The 20,439-nt window shown below is 49.3% G+C and overlaps 1 protein-coding gene across 2 annotated transcripts in view; it reads right to left on the reverse strand.

Moving 5' to 3' along the window:
* Window positions 1–376: 376 nt before the first annotated feature.
* Window positions 377–20,439, reverse strand: part of cux2b (cut-like homeobox 2b) — a 261,308-nt gene continuing 241,245 nt past the window's right edge. For both annotated transcript variants that reach the window (XM_051921205.1, XM_028825274.2), the window contains exons 15-22: window positions 19,731–20,369; window positions 18,537–18,638; window positions 15,516–16,351; window positions 13,017–13,182; window positions 11,214–11,528; window positions 9,217–9,405; window positions 2,833–3,109; window positions 377–1,216 (exon numbers count right to left, since the gene is read on the reverse strand). In XM_051921205.1, coding sequence (XP_051777165.1) covers window positions 391–1,216; window positions 2,833–3,109; window positions 9,217–9,405; window positions 11,214–11,528; window positions 13,017–13,182; window positions 15,516–16,351; window positions 18,537–18,638; window positions 19,731–20,369 — 3,350 coding nt within the window. In that variant the 3' untranslated portion in view covers window positions 377–390. The remainder of the gene's footprint in view (window positions 1,217–2,832; window positions 3,110–9,216; window positions 9,406–11,213; window positions 11,529–13,016; window positions 13,183–15,515; window positions 16,352–18,536; window positions 18,639–19,730; window positions 20,370–20,439) is intronic.

Genomic DNA, 20,439 nt, shown 5'->3' on the forward strand with positions numbered 1-20,439 from the left:
CGACAGGACTTATGTGTGCATTTTATGACACATCGGCTGCAAAAGTCTCCAAGGTGAAGTTTGTTTTTTTTAAATTTCTCATTTCTTAAAACGAAACAGCTAGGGCTGTTAAATACGTTTTTTTTTTCTTTCCCGTAAAAGTAAAATCCTTTATTAAAATACCTAAAACGAGTTTATAAATAATTTGTTCTTCTAAAATTAATCTTCAGTAGTGTTAAAACGAGGAACAGGAAGAGGGAGGTCATTTTTTGTTCCCCGTTTGTTTAAACTCCTTGCCGACGGCCGACCTTCCAGACCCTTCTTCGAAATCCGAGCGAATGGAGGCTTCTCTGAGAGAATTTGCCATACAAAAAAATAAAAAATAAAAAAAAATAAAAGGCGCAGCGGCCTTCAAAACTCCCACTCCAGCGTCTCCTCGCGATTGGCCGCTTTCTCGAGCCGGTGAATGATATTGTTCAAGTTGGCCATCTTCTCGTTGCGCCTCTGCGTGCTCTTGTTCATCTTGGAGTTCTGGGGTGGCAGCTGGGAGTCGGAGCTCGGCGCGCCGGCCGTGGTGGTGGTGGTGCTGGGTGGAGAGGGGGATATGGGCGCTGAGAAGGACGGGATAGGGGAGACAGACATCATGAGTCCAGGCGAGGAGGCTGCTGACGGCGAGTTGAGCGACACCTCCAGGCTGCTGCGAGAAGGTTCGGAGGCTGCTTTGAAGCTGACGGGGTCCAAGACCGGCGTCTCAGATGCGTCCGAGTCTGGGCCCCCCGTGCCCGTCTGGCACAGTCGCAACTGGAGCTCGCTGGTGGTCGCGTTCTTCTTGGGACAGGCCTGCGTGTGGGAGTCCTCCTTGGGGCCAGCAGCCTCCTCCTCCTCCTCCTCCTCACTCTCACTCTTCAGTTGGTTCGAAAACTGCACTCCGGTCGAGACGCACTGCCGACTGCAATGCACCTCCTCCTCCTCCTCCTCTTCCTCGTCCTGCCCTTTCTTCTCATCCCCCCGCATACTGTCGTCTGGAGTCTCCTGCTTGACTTGCACCGAGCTCGGCCTCTGGGCGGGGAAACTTTCACCGTGCACGGGGAACACTGGCTTCCTGTCCTCAGTGTCCGAGTCTGGGGTCTGGGGAGTGGGCGTCCCCTGGGAGTACCTGCTGCTGTAGTTGCCGGGCTCTGCGTCGGTGTCGTTGTCCTGCATCCCCTCAATGAGCACCTCCCTCCTCATGCGGGATCTGCCAAGAAAACACAAAGTCCCGTTACCTGATATGTTAGGAAAGCCGCGACGCAAACTGTTCACCGATCCCTGATTACATCATTACATGCGTGTGCAGGTGAGACAACTGCAGGGCTCTTCTACTGATAGTTACACTCCAAGCCAGGGGGTGGCGCTGCCGCTTAATGCCTTTCCTCCCTCTAGCAGATCGGAAGATTGACGGACAAGCCACCAATGACATCACTTCCACCCTCCTGAACCCGCCCCCTGGAGTCAGTCCCAAAGAGACTCTCATCTGCCACTATATAAGGGGATCACCTGGTACCCCAAACCCTTTTATGATTTGTTGCCTCATTTATTTACAACATGTAAACTCATCTGAGGGATCCCCTCCTCACCTTGAAAGTATCCAAAATGACTCTCGTCATCCGGAAAACCAAGCACACACATTCGAAATAGAAACTGTCTCACCTGCGACTGGCCCTGAGCGGACGCTTTCAACACTCTCCACTTGTGACCAGAAGCTAAAATTTGCCCAACTTTGATTTATAAGGATCATTTGTCACCCCTTTGTCTATATGCCAGGGGTTTGTGGTAATCCCTTCTCTTGTATGGCATTTTTAAAAGACATTTCTTCCTATTTTGAACTCTTAAACCACTTTTCCCCACTGCGTCAGGTAGTCTTCTGGGGGTGAGGGGTCCTGGTAATAGTTTATCAGCGGGATGAACTACGAAAGTAGAAATGGAGGTGACAAGAAGAAACTCCAGGAAGACACACAAAGACCAAACCCGTAAGTCCGCCCTGTCTATCAGAAGTACTAAAACTATCCAAGACTAAGAATCAGGGAAAAGGTGTTGGAAACAACGTAGAAACAAAATAACAGAAGGCTCTCGTGAATTCTTTTGAAATTACCCGTAAACTCAGAAAGTGAAGGAACGAATGAGGTGAACTTTATATGTTTGAAAAATGCAACGTCTGGCCAATCTGCGATTGTCAAAATTCCTAAAAATGGCATTGAACTATAAAATAATAACAAATAATCAAGATTCCGGCAGTCCTGGCCTGCTTTATAGTTACTTTTGGAGGCCCCAATGCCTCTCCGTCATTTTCATGTCATTCTGTTGCCTTTCCTGTGAGGTCTGGGTACACGTTAAATATGAATTACGGGCTTTAGGACCCCAAGGATTACGATTTCGTTCATTACGTGCAAAGGTGAATTTTGATAACATCTTTTGTCACGTCGCCATATTGTTTCACACCAGAGAGTCTCCATTCTGTATGATTCGTGTCGCATGATGCGCCAGTTTATTTCCGATATTAGGATTACCATATTGGGGCACGTTGCTTATTTTCATTTATTGGTTCCTTGTAACAAATCAGTATTTTTATCGTTTATTTGATGACTTTTCTGGTCTCGTCTCCTGCACCTTCCCCATTTAAATCTTTTACTGTCTCGCCTTGAGTCAGCATGGCCTCCTTCTCACAACACCTCTCACTTTTAGAGAAGTTCTCACTTCTCAGCTGCAGCTACCCGCCGTGAGTGACATCCCACCCTTCGGTCCAACAACACTGAACTATCTGTATGCACGTTCTGTGGCTCACTGATAAAACGGGACCCAACGGTCCACACTCACCTGTAGTTATGGAACCAGTTGATGACGGTGTTGGTCTTGAGGCTGAGCTGGGTGGCCAGTAACTCGATGGTGTGCTGGGAGGGATAAGGCTCCAGTAGATAGGCCTTCTTAAGGGCCTCCTTCTCTTCAGCTGCAAGGACTACGCGCGGCTTCTTCACCTGGCCAAAGTGGCAGAGGTCTCCTGGCAGAACGCTTGGGCTGACGCAGTCGGAGCGGGTGCTGGGGGAGTCACTGTCAGAACCCGTGCTCAGGAGACCATAGCGCCGTTTTAGGTAGGCTGGAGAAGAGGAGAGAAAAAGGGCAAAGTTAGATGGAGGATGCGTGCGTCAGCAAAGTTGCATTCGGGATGATGAGGAGACTTGATACTTGACCAAGCACGCTTCATCGTTCTGCGTCATGTCAAACACGTGAGCTTAGGGAGCGTTTTACGAGATGTTTCTCCGTCAGCTGGATAAAGACCAGGCTACATAATAATAAGTATTTATTTCTGTCTGTGCTGAGTGCGTTTTGTTTTCATCGTCCCGTTTGCTATGCTATATGTGTGTATCAGTATATGTTGTCTCCTGTGATGGACGGCCGGGGTCCATGCCTGGCCGGGACGCCCCTTCACCACATCTGCCAGGGGGACAAGGGTGGGAACCCCAGTATCTCCCCTCCTGGACGCTAGATGGCAGCCTCCCTGGGTTGCAGCGGTGCCTCGGACTCCCCCAGGGCTTCATGGGGGTTGGAGTTCTGTGCAGCTCTGTGGGGTTCTGCAGGCTGCTGGCCCCTTTTGGGCACTGGTTTTGCCTGATCCAGGTACCCAATAAAAGAGAGCCACTCAGCGGCCAGAGTCGGGTGGAGGTGGACAAAGCTTGCTGAGGAGGAGTGGTGGTGGAAGACAGGAGAAGAAGAAGAAGAGTGCTTGGTGACTGTACCGTGCTTTGGGACGGTGTTGTGGCTGGAGGAATTACGGGGAAGACGTGCCCTCCAGCTGAAGAAAAATAAATAGCTTATTTGTTTTTACACGTGCCTCTGTGTCAATCTGTGTCGGGTCGGGTGCAATATAGCGCCTTTCTTACACCCCGTAAGATAAAAGGTGAAGGAGAATGAAGGGGGGCGGCAGGGTGGCGCAGTGGGTAGCACTGCTGCCTCACAGTTGGGAGACCCGGGTTCGCTTCCGGGTTCGTGGAGTTTGCATGTTCTCCCCGTGTCTGCGTGGGTTTCCTCCCACAGTCCAAAGACATGCTGGTTAGGTGCATTGGCGATTCTAAATTGCCCCTCATGTGTGTGTGTGTGTGTGTGTGTGTGCCCTGTGGTGGGCTGGTGCCCTGCCCGGGGTTTGTTTCCTGCCTTGCACCCTGTGTTGGCTGGGATTGGCTCCAGCAGACCCCCGTGACCCTGTAGTTAGGATATAGCGGGTTGGATAATGGATGGATGGATGGATGGATGAAACAAAAGCAAGCTCTGCAGGGCACAAAGGGTAACAAAGGGAGTTGCCCAAAACAAAAATCCCAGAAAAAAACCTGGAATGAAGTAAAAAAAAAAAAATAAATAGGGAAAACAGGTTGAAAATCCAGGAAATGGCACATGTGAACTCACCATGTTAAAAATGAACCGCCAGAAGCCGTGGCAGACCCTCCAGATTTATAGGGCAGTCTCCTGTGGTGGGCTGGCACCCTGCCTGGGGGTTTATTTCCTGCCTTGCGCCCTGTGTTGGCTGGGATTGGCTCCAGCAGACCCCTGAGACCCTGTAGTTAGGATATAGCGGGTTGGATAATGGATGGATGGATGGATGGATGGATGGATGATGAAGAGAGACCGCAACCCCAAGACGGAAATTGATTGATTGTTGATTTCCACCAATTACATCTGGGACTGTCATTATTTAAACTAGAGGAGCGTAAAGGAAAAAAGGAGCGAGGGGAGAGAGAAAGAGAACGAAGATCGAGAAAAGGAAGGAGCCATTATTTACAGGCATTTCCACCCAGCATCCTGTTTATTGTGCCATTCCATTACTTCCTTTTTTCAAGATCTGGATCAACATTTACAGCAACCTATGCAGAGAAGCCCCCAGGGGTTTTTGGATTCACACCCACCATGGCTGAGGATCCATACATCGAGGTCATTTTTGTATTGTCAGGAGGAAGCGAGGGAGCCAGTCGTCAATATCCGCTGGACTTTTACAGCTTCGGGACTCACTTATTATATACATGTCATCTGCTGCTTATTGTCAATCTGTGTTCGTGTTTATGTGCTGGGATAATTCGTTTATTATTTAGGGGCAAGGGAGGGTCTTTGTAAATAGTATTATTGTTGCATATCGGTGCGTTCGTGTATATAATATATATATATAAATATTCACGGGTGTCATTGGGATAGTGGTGGGTTGTGTGCACTTACATATTATTGAATATTCGTCTGTCCTAGTGTGTATATTGTCACGCACGCGTGCTTAGGGAGCCGCAGAAAGACCCGACAAGCAACGTAACATATCGTGCCAGGGGATTTTATCCCCACAGAAAGACAGAAGCAACGGCGCCATAACTGTGCCCGGATTCCCAGCACCACTTCCGCGTTCCTTCCCTTCCTCTGGGTCCCCTCCTGATGACGTCATGGCTCCCATACAGCACCTCACTTCCTTCCCAGCATTCCATTCATCAGTTGACCCCATAAATGGTCCCATCATCATATGCATCTCTGTCTGTTGTAATGAAAGGAACTCACATATCACTGACCGTATTTTTTGTTTTTGTGGCAGATACTGTACAGTGTACCGGGCCGGAAACCCCAAACCTTTTTGTGACTTCTGTGTCTTTATTACAATATATACTTATCACTTACAATATATCCGCATTTGATTTTACATTTCTGTCTACTATTTGCTTGTTATTTTCGTCATGTCCAGGGAGAAATAGGACAATCTGTAAGGAGTATGGCTTGTTATCGTCTTGAGAGTCTTGAAGATGGCCGAAGCAAAAGATTTGGTAGTGCAGTGGCTCGGCCCATCCACTATGGCTTCCTGGGCGAGCAAGAAATCCTCGTCCATACTGGCCACCTTGGCATTTACAAAGTCCTGCCAGTTATGTCAGTGAAATGCCAGGCTGGCGTTTCACAGTCTGAATGGTTGCCTAATGGCCAACCCCTTTTCCCAGCCCGGCATTTCATCGACATAACTGGCAGGACTCAGTCTGTGTAAATGCCAAGGTGGCCGGTACGGAAGAGGATTTCTTGCTCGCCCAGGAAGCCATAGTGGATGGGCCGAGCGGACATGGGTGCTGTGAGCAGTTCGTTCCCATCCATACGGCAGGTGGCAGAGTTTCTCAGGGCTGAACCCAGTCAGGACACCCCGCAAGGCATGCTGGGAATTGGAGTTTCTCATTCCTTGGGTACCGTCACGGGGAGACTGCCCTGGTTTGCACCGGATGACTTGAGCGTGATACAGATAACAGTTCCCAGGCCGAATTCAAAACATGCCCGCAGCCTCACCTCAGGGAGTCAAGAGTCGGGAGGCAGTGGGCGACACTAACTTGGAGGAAGGACGGAAGGAGGGAAGAAATTGGTTATTTATTGTATTTTGAAATTGATGTTTTGTCACATATACGAGGGAATTTCGAAAAGTTTCTGCACTTTTATATTTTTGTTGTAAACGGTGAAGGTGGGAGGGAGGAGCAGCGATTGGTCGAGTCTGAGAGTGTCATGTGACTAGTACTGTCTGGCAAGCCCTTGCAGTTTAGTATCAGAGTTGTCACCCTGTGGCAAAGATGGCTGCCAAAGAGGAATGGCGTTCTGTTGTATGCTTTTTGTGGGCAGGTGGTGTGCCAGGAGCACAAATTCATTTCCGCATGTGTGCTCAGTATAATAATAATAATTCATTACCTTTATATAGTGCTTTTCTCAGTACTCAAAGCGCTATCCACACAGGGAGGAACCGGGAAGCGAACCCACAATCTACCACAGTCTCCTTACTGCAAAGCAGCAGCACTAACCACTGCGCCACCTGTATAGGGATCAAGTTCTCTGTGAGTGGATTGAAATGTTCGGAAATGGGCGTACTTGTGTGACGGATGCAGAGAGCGCTCCGGACGTCCAGGTTACAGCCACGACCACGAGGAATGAAGACAGAACCCTGGAACTGATACACGAAAACAGAAGAATTTTTTGCTGATGGCACTAAAACGTTGGTACGACGCTGGGAAAATTGCATCGCAAAAGAAGGTGACTGTGTAGAAAAGTGACGTCATTTGTTTTCCTAATTCCTAATAAATACATGTTATGGTGTATAAAATCTGTACATTTTGGTTTCATTTTCCATTATATTTTGTTCGAGACAAGACAACAGATGAACTACATTTAACACAAATCAAAGCAGGTTTTCTTCCCTGACACCTCACTTTTAAAACAGCTGTTCCAACACAGAAAGGAAGACATGCTGGTGGCTCAATTACTTTATAACCTGGGAAAGGAAGACTAAGCCGACACCTCAGGCTATTGATATGGACATCTGGGACAACAATTTGGTTTACAGACCTGGGAAAGACGGACATGAGGCAACATCAAAAAACTTTATTATCTGGGAAAGAGCTGGAGCAGAATTCATCAATTATATTGACAGCCAACCAATCAGGTGTGAAACCACGGCATGACATTTCATAATAAATGTGCCTCATTGTGAAAGCAACATCAGAGAAGAAGAAGGACAAGAAGAAAGTAAGGACGTAAGAAAGGAGAGGAGGAGAAGAAGAACAGACGAAGACGGCACTGGTCGTCAGAAAAGCGGCATGAACATCGATTGCTGAATCAAACGCCACCCTGGGACATTCATCCTTGTCATCTGTAACTTTTTCTAAAGACTATACATATTCAGACTTTCTTATCAGTACCTATTTTTCTACTATTCTTTGTCCAGTGGTATTATTATTATTATTGTAATAAATATCATGCTGCTTTTAACTTTCTAAGCTTTGTCTTCATGTCTATAGAGTGATTGAAATAATAAGTTAGATTTCTTTGAGCACCTGGAGCAGCCGGAGATTCGCAATACGCTTTGTGCTGCGAGGTTTATTAAGGCTGAGGGTGAGAGCTCCACCCAATAGTAGGTAACAGGACGTCAGGTGAGGTATTCTCGGCTGATAAATGGCCGATAGTCAAGAGTGCTGAGTCTTTGTATGTTTAAATGTATTCTTGTAGTCCAAAGGTAATATTTAGGTCTGTGATATCATTAAAACATTGTATGTTGTTCATGCCGATAATAAGTCAGTCTCTTGAAGTGCTGAGTGACAGGCTGTGTTATTCCTAAAGCACTTGTGTGGTTTGAAGTGCTAAAGGTTAATCAGCGGTGTGTGTGTCATTCATGGGGCACTGTGTGTGTCTGCGTATATCTATGTATGTGTGTGTTCATCTTAAAGCACAACAGTAGACCAACCGATAACGAACTTGACGAGAACACTTACCCTTAGGAAAAACAGGTAAAGGGTAAGTAGAGGGAAATACTCCAATAATACAATACAGATAAGAAAAAAGTGCGGAAACGTTCTGAACGTCGCTCGTAATAATTAGTGGAGACGTGTTGTTGACAAATAGATATTTTTACTTGAACCTGGAATCATGTTGGGCGATACTGTGTCTGAAATTTGGGGCTTATTGGCACCGTCTTGTGGTTCCATCTGTCACTGGTAATTGCGATTTTCGCAGAGCTGTTGGACACTTGTTGTGCGGACATGGTGTTACCATGACATAACATGTATAAAAGGTCTTCCTCCTCCTATCTCTATTCTATCGATTGGTAAAATCTTGGTGCTACGTGTGTATCGACCTTTTGTTTACGTCATTGACTTTGTTTCACGCTTTTCATTTCTCCTCTTTGAGCCATTTTTAATTCACGTCCTTCACCTGGTTACTCGTCTACAGTGCAGACATAACAGTGACCACCGGAGGGCGACGTTCAGTTTTGGACTGTCCACACAGAGGACCGTGTACTTTTCTGTCAGCATCGGCAAGACCGCGATTTGTCTTACGCATGGCTTTTTTTCTTGGACTTGACGAATTAAACGAGGAATCCGCAGGGACTCCAAAACTTCTTTCGGTGGCTTTTGTTTACTTTCACAGTCCATTTCTAAACTTGGACTTGCCAGGCAAAATTGGGTTTGACTGAGAAGTCAGTGGACACTGAAAGTAAGCAAAGGACACCGTAAAATGGTTCAGAGTCCTGGATTCCTCATTTAATTCATTAAATCCAAGAGGCGATTTGGCGTCTGTACGACAAATCACCATCTTGTTAAATGAAGAGTGGCAGAGGCGTGGAGCTCCAAGTTGCTCCAGAAATGCACGCCGACTCCCGGTGGTTACGTCAGTTAAAATATCAACGTGAAGAAATACCAAGCCCGTCTCCTTCAGGTACCTTACCTTTCTTTTCCATCTTTTTCATGTCACGCAGTTTCTCCACGTTGTGCGGATCGTTCAGCCAGAGCTGCATGCGGACGAAGGGCTCGCGGCCTTTGAGGCTGAGCTTGTGCCAGGGTTTGGGTCTCGACAGCAGATCTGACACCGATCCCTGTGTCAGGCCCAGGATGCTCTCTCCAAACAGTCTCTGACCTGAAAGGGAGAAGAACACCCAAAAGAATTGTGTCAGCGGCCCACCGGTTTCTACTTTACGAAGCACTTCTAGAGACGGCAGCCCCTCGGAAGGCGTAAAGAAAGTACCAGTGGACGGACTAAGGAGCGGGAATTGCGTAATCCTTCTGCTTCAACACAGCCATGGCAAACATCAAAATCTGCTTTCAAAATGTCAGTAAAAAGAAAACCCAGTAACTCTGTTACAATCCGATCTTCAGGAAGGCCTGTCACTGGGATCAGGTCCCTTAGGCGTTGGAGAGGTGTCAATCCATCACAGGTTCCTTCATGGACTCATCCACACCTATACCGCACCACTCATAACACACACTCACAGCATAAATCTGCCTGGAAGTCAGAAAGCTTCTGCTGTGACATCCACAAATGGCCACTAGAGGGGGAAAACTGACAAACCCCGGCTAGTCACATAATGTTCTAAAATAAAATGTTCTGAAACAAAAGCGGAGTGGTAGCGCTGCTGCCTCGCAGTAAGGGTTCGCTTCTCGGGTCCTCCCTTTGTGGAGTCTGCATGTTCTCCCCGGTTCTCCGTGGGTTTCCTCCCACAGTCCAAAGACATGCAGATTAGGTGCACTGGCAATCCTAAATTGTCCCAAGTGTGTGCTGGGTGTGTGTGTGCCCTGTGGTTGGCTGGTGCCCTGCCCGGGGTTTGTTTCCTGCCTTGCACCCTGTATTGGCTAGGATTGGCACCAGCAGACCCCCTTGATCCTGTAGTTAGGATATAGCGGGTTGGATAATGGATGGATAGATGGATGGATGAAACAAAAGCAAGCTCTGCAGGGCACAAAGGGCAACAAAGGGAGTTGCCCAAAACAAAAATCCCAGAAAAAAACCTGGAATGAGGTCAAAAAAAAAAAATAAATAGGGAAAACAGGTTGAAAATCCAGGAAATGGCACATGTGAACTCACCACATTAAAAATGAACCACCAGGAGCCATGGCAGATCCTCCAGATTTATAGGACAGTCTCCTGGGGGGACCACCCACAAAGCGTATGGTAAGTCAGACAGGCAGGTTTGGTTTGACCTTATCGTCGCTCCTTGTCTCTCTTATTTAGGATTTGGAAGCGAGGTGTAATTTGATTTTATTTTGTACACACCAGATTCCCCCGAGGGTGATCCGGCTCATTATCGAGGACCCGAGTGGCTGGACCCGGCCAAGGGGACGCCCACGTATCATCTGGTTATGGCAATCAGAGGGTCATTTCTGGAAGGTGGGACTTGCCAACCAGGACCCCGAGATGTTTCGTTGTATGGTGGGTACAGCAACACACTGTACCAGTGTGAGCACCCCCCCACCCGAAACCTGACTGGACCTTTCCTGGTTTAGCTCAGAAAATAAATCACCTGTTTGTTTCTCAGTAGGACACCGAGGGGTCTACGAGGGAGGGGGCATCATGAAAAAACAGCTCTGCACCGGTTTGTCAGTCAAAAAGTTTTTGACCCAAAACAATGCCATTGTTGCTTCACCCCTGTCCCCCCCCCCACCCCAGATCTCACTCCCCGTGACTTCTTTTTGTTCCAGAATTAAGAGTGCGCCTGAAGTGAAAGTCGTGGAAAAAAGCCAGGAAAAAAAACGTGGGAGGATCAAGACACGGTAACAGAGGATTGGGACGAGTGGATTGCATGACTAAAAGGGAATTGCTGTAAGTTTTATAATAATGGGAATTCGTGCCCCCCCCCCCCCCCCCCCAATAGGGCTTTTCAGTTTCTCCCCATCAGCTCTCAGTCATCCTTTAGCCGTCCAAAAAAAGCTCTCCCGAACATGGCGTACCCAAATTGTTGTCGGTCAGCACCTCCTTCACTCTTTTGGTGATTGAGTAAGTGTCAAGCTCGGGCGACATGGCCACCAGCTCCTGGATGCCCAGCGGTGTGTGCTGATGATGGTTGTGGTGGTGATGATGATGGAGCTGCCCGGGTGCCGTCTTCCCCACATGTAAGGATGGCGACACGGACTGGACCTCGGGATGCTGGTTCTCCTTACTGCTCTCCAGGGCCAGGCTCACGGACTCTCCCTGAGGGCTCGGCTGATCCTCCAGTGGGCTTGGTGGCGGAGATGGGGAGGAGCGGGCTTGCATCGGACTCTTATCTGCAGAGGGGGGAAAGGAGAGAAGGAGTTGTGGGTCAAGCAGCAGAAATCCTACCTCTGCAAGTGAACAGAATTTACTCACGACAGTAAGAGGGTCTTTCACCCCCCCACACTTCACAGCGTCACTCCCACAGTGGTCTTCTCCTATCTCATGTCCCACACGTGCGCATGGGGGGGAAGCTAAAGGGCTCGAAAGAAGGTAATTCCACACCAGGCGAGGGGGTGGCAGAGTACATCAATCCTCTCTGTATTATCTCTGCAGACCCAACATGGGAAATCCTGCCTGGGTCTGATGACGACACTTCCTGCTTCTATCTCGATGATGTCACTTCTGGTTCTTGCCTCAGTGACATCACATCCTGTTCCTGTCTTGATGACGTCACTTCTGGCTCCTGCCTCAGTGACATCACTTCTGGTTCCTGCCTCAGTGACATAATTTCCGGTTCCTGCCTCAGTGACATCATATCCTGTTCCTGTCTTGATGACGTCACCTCCAGTTCCTGCCTCAGTGACATCACATCCTGTTCCTGTCTCGATTACATCACGTCCGGTTCCTACCCCAGTGAAATCACATCCTGTTCCTGTCTCAATGACATCACTTCCTGTTCCTGTCTCGATGACGTCACTTCCGGTTCCTACCCCAGTAACATCACATCCTGTTCCTGTCTCAATTACATCACTTCCTGCCACAATGACATCACTTCCGGTTCCTGCCTCAGTGATGTCACTTCCCCTGACCTACCTTAAAACCCCACCAACTTCCTTCAGGTGATCAGTTCGGTTTTGGACTCCATCTGTGCATCTTATTTTGCTCTTTTATACGGGGGGCTGCCCCAAACCTTTTTTTGTGTGTCAGGGCCAATTATTTCACACCCGATACTCTGATTCGGATTTCACAAATTGAGGAAATGGTGGTCTCCAAAGAGACCTCTGAACCCGTTGTCAATGCACTGTCACACACGTGCACATGGGAGGCAGTCGATAGGCTTAAATAAATGTACTTCTATGCCAGACCGGGGGGCGGCGCACAAGCACACGCTTCTCTTTCCAGTGCAGACCCTCAGAAGGAAACCCTGCCTGGCCTCACTCGCAGCTCCAGCCCACGAAACACACCCCTTCCTGTGAAACCCACCATAGATCCGCCATATTGTCTCTTGGATTTCAGGACTCGGTCTGTTATGGCTACTCCAATTTCTAAATTTTTGCCTTCCTTTCAGGGATACGGGGTGGACACCCCAAACCTTCATCTTGGTTTTTGTTGTTTCATCTTACAGCACATTTACAAATACCCCCTGTGGGTGGCACAGACCGTTTCCCCACCTAAACTTATTCTCTGAAGGCTACCACACAGGTCCATCACCGTGGTGCCACCTCAAAGGTATGGCTTCAAATATCAAGCCCTTTAGCACCACCTTGGCCCCTTAAGGCGTGGACAACCAAGTTATTGGATCGCTGAAGGTGAGCACACCATGTAATCCACGTCCTTACCCAGCATGCTGCTGTTACTGGCCGTCTGGCTGATGCCTTGGCCTAACTGATCCAAAAGCCAAAGCTGCATGCGGATGAATGGCTCTCGTCCTTTCTGAGTCAGCTTACTCCATGGCTTGGGTCGGGACAGCATGTCACTCACACTCCCCTGTGACAGGCCGAGCACCTGGAATGCAAGACGGAGACATCTTTAAAGATTAAAGCCGGTGTAGTGGATTTAGGACATCTGCGGACCCCTTCACGTTGTGCACACTTCATTTGAAATGGAGAAATCTGACAAAGTGAAAACCATGAGACCAGAAAGTCTCACCAGCTGATTCCCACCAGTATTTGGACCCTTTGGTGTGGCACTCCAAATTAGCCCTGTGTCTGCTCTAATTCTCCTTGAGATGTTTCTAGGGCTTGACTTGGAGTCCACCTATCCAGTCAGTCGTCCTAGAAAGACACACATGAACCTGTGAGTAGAAAGGTCCCACAATTTACATGGCACGTCAGGATGAAAACCAAGCCATGAGGTCCAAGGAACTCTCTGTAGACCTCCATGATGGCACACTTCAGGGCAAAGACATCAAACCATTTTGGAAAGCTTTCAGTGTTCCCGTGAGCACAGCAGCCTGAGAGATGTTTGGAACCACCAGGACTCGTCCTAGAGTTGGCCATCCAGCCAAAACTTGAGTAGCAAGGGCAAGGAAGGGTCTTGGTCTGGGAGGTCCCTCTAACAAAGCTTCAGATGTTCTTTGTGGAAATGGAAGAACCTGTCAGAAGGTTCACTATCTCAGCAGGACTCCATACGACAGCCCAATGGACTCGGAGAGCGTGAAGGAAAAGGTCATCTAGGCTGATGAGACAAAAACTGAAGTCTTTGGGCAGAACTCCAAGCACCACGTCTGGTGGTGGCACACACATGCGCATGGGAGGCAGCTAAAGGGCTCAAAGAAATGCCAGACCAGGGGGTGGAAGCTACACTGATCCTTTCTCAATTCCCACTGCAGACCCATTACAGGAAATTCCGCCTGGCCTCCATGACGTCACTTCTGGCCCAGAAGACGCCCCTTCCGGCCACGAACCTGATGACATCACTTCCAGTTTCAATCATAATGACCTCGCTTCCTCTGTCGCACTTTAAAAATCCACCATCCCAACCTCACTGGTAAGTCCTATTTTGGACTCACACCTGTACACATCGTTCCTTAACAAATTCCATTTTGCAGCCAGGAAAATTACACAAGTGGCTACCCCAAATCTTTTTATGGCTCTTGTCTCATCTTTGACACAGACAATGCTCATCACCTGGTGAATACCACCCCTATGGGTGATATGGGGGTGCAGGGACAGGAAGATTGGTTAGAACTGAAGGAAGGATGAATCAAGATGGAGATTCACTGGTCTGATGAGACAAAGCTTGAACTTCTGGAGCACCACATCTGGTGAAGACCAGGCACTGCCTCATGCCATCATTACGGTGAAGCATGTTGGTGGCAACATCAGTGCTATGGAAGCGCAGGGACAGAATCAAGGGAAGGAGGAATGAAGCCAAAAACAGAGAGAGACCCCTGACCTCCGACTCAAGTGATGGCTCAAAGCTACAAAGCAAACCGCCAAGACAACGCTGGAGGGGCTCGAGGACGAGTCCTTGAGTGGCACAGACTTGAACCCCATAGAGGATGTGCAGAGAGACCTGAAGATGGACCCTTCCCCTTCCCATGAGAGGATCTGCCAGGAAAAAAAAAGGAATCCACTGCCCGAATCCAGATGTGCAAAGCTGTGAGAGACTTGGCCAAGAAGACTCAAAGGTGGAATTGCTGCCAAAGGAACTTCTGGCAAAGTAGTCAATGAAGGGTCTGAATACGTCTACGAAGGTGAGATTTCAGTTTGTCATATTTGACACATTTTCAAACTCTTTCTCATTATGGGATATCGAGGATGGCCAGATGATCCATTTCAAATGAAATGTGCACAGCGTGATGGGGTCTGAAGACCTTCTCAACCCATTGCATGCGTCACACAATTCAGTCACCAGACGGCACTTCACTTTGCGCTCCTGATACACAGAGACAGGACATGTGTCACTAATTTCACTAATGTCACTTGATTAGGGGGTCCAGAGACAGCCCATCAAACTAGTGTGGTCTGGAACAGTAGCAGACCACTCTGTGCTACGGTTTTGGAGATGTTTTCTTCATCTGAACAGTTTTGTGGTGGCTCTGGTCAGCATTCTTTGAAGCGTGAAGAGAAGGAGGAAGCCTCTGTGGCTTGTTTGACTTTCTAATTCCCTAAGTAACGTGATAACAATGGCGTTGTTTTCATTGATCAGGAAGCCAAAGATAAAGTAAACGCGGCCATTATTTAAGTAATAAGGAGACTGGAATCTGTACGTGAACATCAGGTGACATCCAGAAGTCATTAGAAAACCCCTGTAAAGGATTTTTGAGGATCCTGAAGCAGTCGGCAGTGACAACAACTTCCCACCCCACCACAGGTACCATAAAATGAACTCACCTTTTCTCCAAAAATTCTCTGGCAGATGCCATTCTTCGCCAGCTTCTCCTTGACCTGGCGGGTCAGCTCGATGGTGTCCACCTCTCTGTACATGTACATCTCATACTGCTCGGGTGTGAGCGGGGGGACGGTTGGCTTTAGAGTGCGAGGCACGTAGGCTGGGTAGTAGGACAGGCGGCCCAGTCCCTGAGACTCGCAGCCACTCGACACATCCGTCTCACATTTCACGTCCACCAGCTTGGACATCTCCTCCTCTGCTGCCGAGGCCTCCTCGCTATTCGGCAAACTCTCCCCGTTCTCGGTGTGAAGTGGCCAAGGACGTGGCATGGCGGGGTACCCCGCCGAGGAAGACGATGACAAGGACGGGGAGACCGACGTCAGAGGCCGGGAAGTGATGCCCACGGTGCTGCCGGCGATGACGCTTCTCTCGGCCGCCCAGTGCTGATCAAAGTAGGTGCCGGCATCCCCAATCTCCGACTTCACCTTTCGAATGATGCTCTGAACAAAGGCCGCTGGGGAGAGCACGCTGAGGGGGGTCTGACCACAAGCGGTGACCGCAATGCCACAGGCGGACACCACCCCGCTGCTCCCCTCTTCCTGTTTAATGTAAGCAGCCGGCTGCAAGGCCTTGCTCAGCTCGGACGGTGCAGTCCTGTCCGCCTGGGTGGCTGCGGCCCCTCGGTTGCAGGACTCGATCTCTAGGAGCGCCTGCTGTTGGGCCTGCATCTCCCGTCGGGCCTGCTCCAGGATGCTCTTGATGGTGTCGTCGGAGCTGTTGCTGCTACTGCCATTACTGCTGCAGGCCGAGGTGGCGGCGGATTGGGACTTGCCGTCACCTGAAAGGAAAGCACAACATAACAAATCGAAGTCTCATCTCGCAGAAACCTATCCAGAGTAGAGTTGGATCGGTCCCGAAATTTTGACTTTAGTACCAGTACCAAAACAGTAACGTAACAAGTCACGAATCATTTCTCAACTTCCACTCCAGCCTCCCCAATCACACGCTTCCCTACCATGCTGCACTCCACTTCAGTACAAGCAGCGCTTCCCCATTGGTTGTGTGTGTGTGTGGGGGGGGGGAGGTTTCGCCCCCTGTGGAGTCATTAGAGGGTCACATCCAAGAGTGGGTTGCGGAGAATCAGGGAATTTTGTACTCCATGGCAAAACAATTGCTGAGCAGAGGATCTTTGAAAACTAACGGTGGTACCGTACCGTTTTTAGGTTTTTGGTACTTTTTCAGTACTGGTACATTATGCCACCCTAACCCTGAGTAACCTCATTCGAAACATGTGCCAGCTTGGATATGCCCAAAGGTTGTTTAATCTGTCATTTCATTCAAAAGTCACAGTTTAAGACCTTGAGGGACGGAGAAGACGGGACATCGGTGAGAAAGCACTCCGCCACCTAACCCTGACTCACCCCGCCAAGTTTTGTTCCACTGATATAAATTTTGTGTGAGAGCAAAGCACACATTGCCCAATTCAAGCATCACCATCATCTTCCTCACCTTCTGTTCCATTCTGCTCTTCCTGGTGAGGATCACAGTAGGCAACACATCAAGCTGGGCTGACCTGATCCTTCTCTCTCCAGCCAGGTCACCACAAAGTCCTGATCATGTCAGATCAACAATCATGGGGGGATGGTCCCTAATGAAGGCCCAATTGTGTCAATGCAATAAAGGTGTGGGGTCCTTTATGAAGACCCAATCGTGTCAAAGCAATACGGGTGGGGGGTCCACTGTAAAGTCCAGAACACGTCGAAGCAATATGAGTGAAGGGGTCACCACAAAGTCCTGATCATGTCAGATCAACAATCATGGGGGGGGTGGTCCCTAATGAAGGCCCAATTGTGTCAAAGCAATAAAGGTGTGCAGTCCTTTATGAAGTCCTGATCGCGTCAAAGCAATACGGGTGGGGGTCCACTGTAAAGTCCAGAACGTGTAGAAGCAATAGCAATATGAGTGAAGGGGTCCTCGCGAGTCCCGATCATGTCGCATTAGTAATCATAGGGGGGGTTGGTGGTCCCATATGAACACTCAATTGCTTCAAAGCAATAAGGGTGGGGGGTGGGTTCCTCAGTGAAGTGCCAATTACAACAAAACAATAAAGGTAGAGGGTCCCCCATGTAGTCCTGATCATGTCAAATCAATATGGGAGTGGGGGGGTCCCTGTGAAGTCCTGATTGCACTGAAGCAATATGAGTGAAGTCCCGACTGTGTCAAAACAATAATTGTGAGGGGTCCCTTATGAAGTTCCGATTGTGTCAGGGCAACATGGGAAGGAGGTCTCTGTGAAGGCCCAATCATATCAAAGCAATAAGGGTCTCTTATGAAGTCTACGAAATGGCAATAGCGACTGTTGAGGGAACAGTGGGTGTCAGGGGATCGAGAGGAAAGCGGACGTTCACCTCCAATCCTGAAATGCTGCTACTAAAACATCTTTTCTATTAGATTAACTTGTTGTGGCACCTGCTACACACACAAAGACGTCTTATTTAGCATCAGAACATACAAGAAGACACTACGTTTCACAAGGCCCAAGGGGGTCCGGGTACCCTGGCAGGATGTTTAGCGGGGCCCTGCAGCCCAAACCCAGCACTTCAATTTCTGTCCCCACATCCATCCATCCATTTTCCAACCTGCTGAATCCAAACACAGGGTTACGGGGGTCTGCTGGAGCCAATCCCAGCTAACACAGGGCACAAGGCAGGAACCAATCCCGGGCAGGGTGCCAACCCACCACAGGACACACACAAACACACCCACACACCAAGCACACACTAGGGCCAATTTAGAATCGCCAATCCACCTAACCTGCATGTCTTTGGACTGTGGGAGGAAACCGGAGCGCCCGGAGGAAACCCATGCAGACACGGGGAGAACATGCAAACTCCACGCAGGGAGGACCCGGGAAGCGAACCCATGTCTCCTAACTGCAAGGCAGCAGCGCTACCACTGCGCCACCATGCCGCCCCTGTCCCCACATTCCCTTTTTTTATTTTATGAACCGGAGATGAACTCACTTCCTCTTTGTGACTGAATTTCCTTCTTCGCCTGCTCCAGGATGCTCTTGATGGCATCATCGGACCCTGTTTCTGGAGTTCTGATCCTTGGAGTTATGCTCCCTGTTCAAAAATAAACAGCATTAGTGGCATTCGTGGTCTTGTGACAAGCCTCCTCGGTCCCCTGCGGTGTCACCATGCACGCTAACAAGAGGAGCTCAGCCATGAAGGAATGTGTCCCTCATCGCTTTCTGAGCCTCACTCAGGAGACCCTCAGACCTTTGATGGAAGTAGAGCACTTCTGGATCTCAGTGGCATCCACAGCAATGGGACGGTGCCCACTGGCATCAGATATCAGGGCCTCAGTAAAATGTCCCTGCGTTTGCTTAAAGTCGATGTCACGCTACACGACTTCTAGTCATTGACGATGTCAGGGTATGCTGAACCCGCTCAATGTACACTCCCGACGATCAATGGTGTCACACACCGGTCACCTTCCAGGATCAGACAATGTATGCAATACCCTGACAGAGCAAGAGGGGGCGCCAACCCTAACAATGCCATCTCTTTTCTCATCCGTAGCTTCTCTCCTGTCTGGGATGTCCAAAACCCTCCATGTGCATCTGGATGTCAGCACTCATGAAAAGAAGAGCCCACCCTACAACTAAAGATGAAATCCAGCCTATTTGAGGGTCAAGTCGTGGACTAGCTGGAGGGAGCGGGTGGGTATGTCAGACTAGGCGAATGAACTTCAGATAAAGCAAATGAAGGAGTGGTCTCGTGTGACATGGCCTCAAGAACAGAACTGCGATGTCACCTCAGAATATGAACCAGCAAATTAAATGAGTCTGTGACCGAGGGGCTCTAATCATCCCTCCCGTATTTAAACATAGCTCAAGATGCGCTGGCCATGCTGACAACCTCAACGCCTGGTGGAGCCCACAGAACTTGTCTGTCGACTTATTTTGTGCTGTGGACGGCCACAGTGTAGAAGAAGTTGTCACCCCTAGATGGGACGGGGGTCCTCTGCAGGGCCACGTCCATTCGCACGCAGTGGGCCAATTTAAAGTCACCAGCCACCCTAACACCCACATCATCTCAGTGGTGAAGGAGAAGGAAAAACAAAACACCCGTGAGAGAGGACAAGTCACACAGACACAGGGAGGACACACAGACTTCACCTGACACCCCAACAAAACGTAGGGTGCCACTCACCTCTCTGGCGGACCTGGATGGTCCTGAGGGCCAAGATGTTCTGCTCGTCCGACAGGAACTGCTTCATCTTGATAAACGGCTCCTTGCCCTTCACGGTGAGCTTCCTCCAGGGCTTCGGCCGGGCGAGGATCTCGCTGACGGAGCCCTGCGACAGCCCCAGCACATAATGTCCGAAGACACGCTGGCCGATGTTGTGTTTCAGAAGCTGCTCCTTCACTTGGTACGCAATCTCGGCCGTGTCCAGCTGCTCATCCTCACCGGTGCTGGAACTGCCGCTTTCGGACTGGTCACTCGGGTGGCCGCTTTCGTTGCCGCAGGCCGTGGCTTGGCTCTTACTGGCCGATATGAGGGCAGCCTTGGCGGCGTAGAGGGCGGTGGGGAAAGGCATCAGGTTGCCATTATCTTTTTTGTAGAGCGGGGAGAGCATCTGCTTCTGTAGCAGAGGATCCACCGAGAGCTTATCGGGAGGGTATGGAGAGCAAGAGAAGGGTCGCGGGAGTTCGTGCACCGACATGGCGCCCAGGAGGGGCTGAGCGGCATCAGGGGAGGAGGGTCCTTCCAGGAGAGGCTGCGAGTGACTCTGGGGAGATGCGTAGGACAGGGAGTTCCTCAGCGGCTCCTCTTCTGAATGGTCCTCTTCTGTCAAAACACAAAACACAATGGTGACAATTTAAAAAAATTTATTTTATTTTTTTCTTGTGAATTTTTG

This window comes from Erpetoichthys calabaricus, chromosome 18 (genome assembly GCF_900747795.2).
Source record: "Erpetoichthys calabaricus chromosome 18, fErpCal1.3, whole genome shotgun sequence".
NCBI classification, from domain to species: Eukaryota; Metazoa; Chordata; class Cladistia; order Polypteriformes; family Polypteridae; genus Erpetoichthys; species Erpetoichthys calabaricus.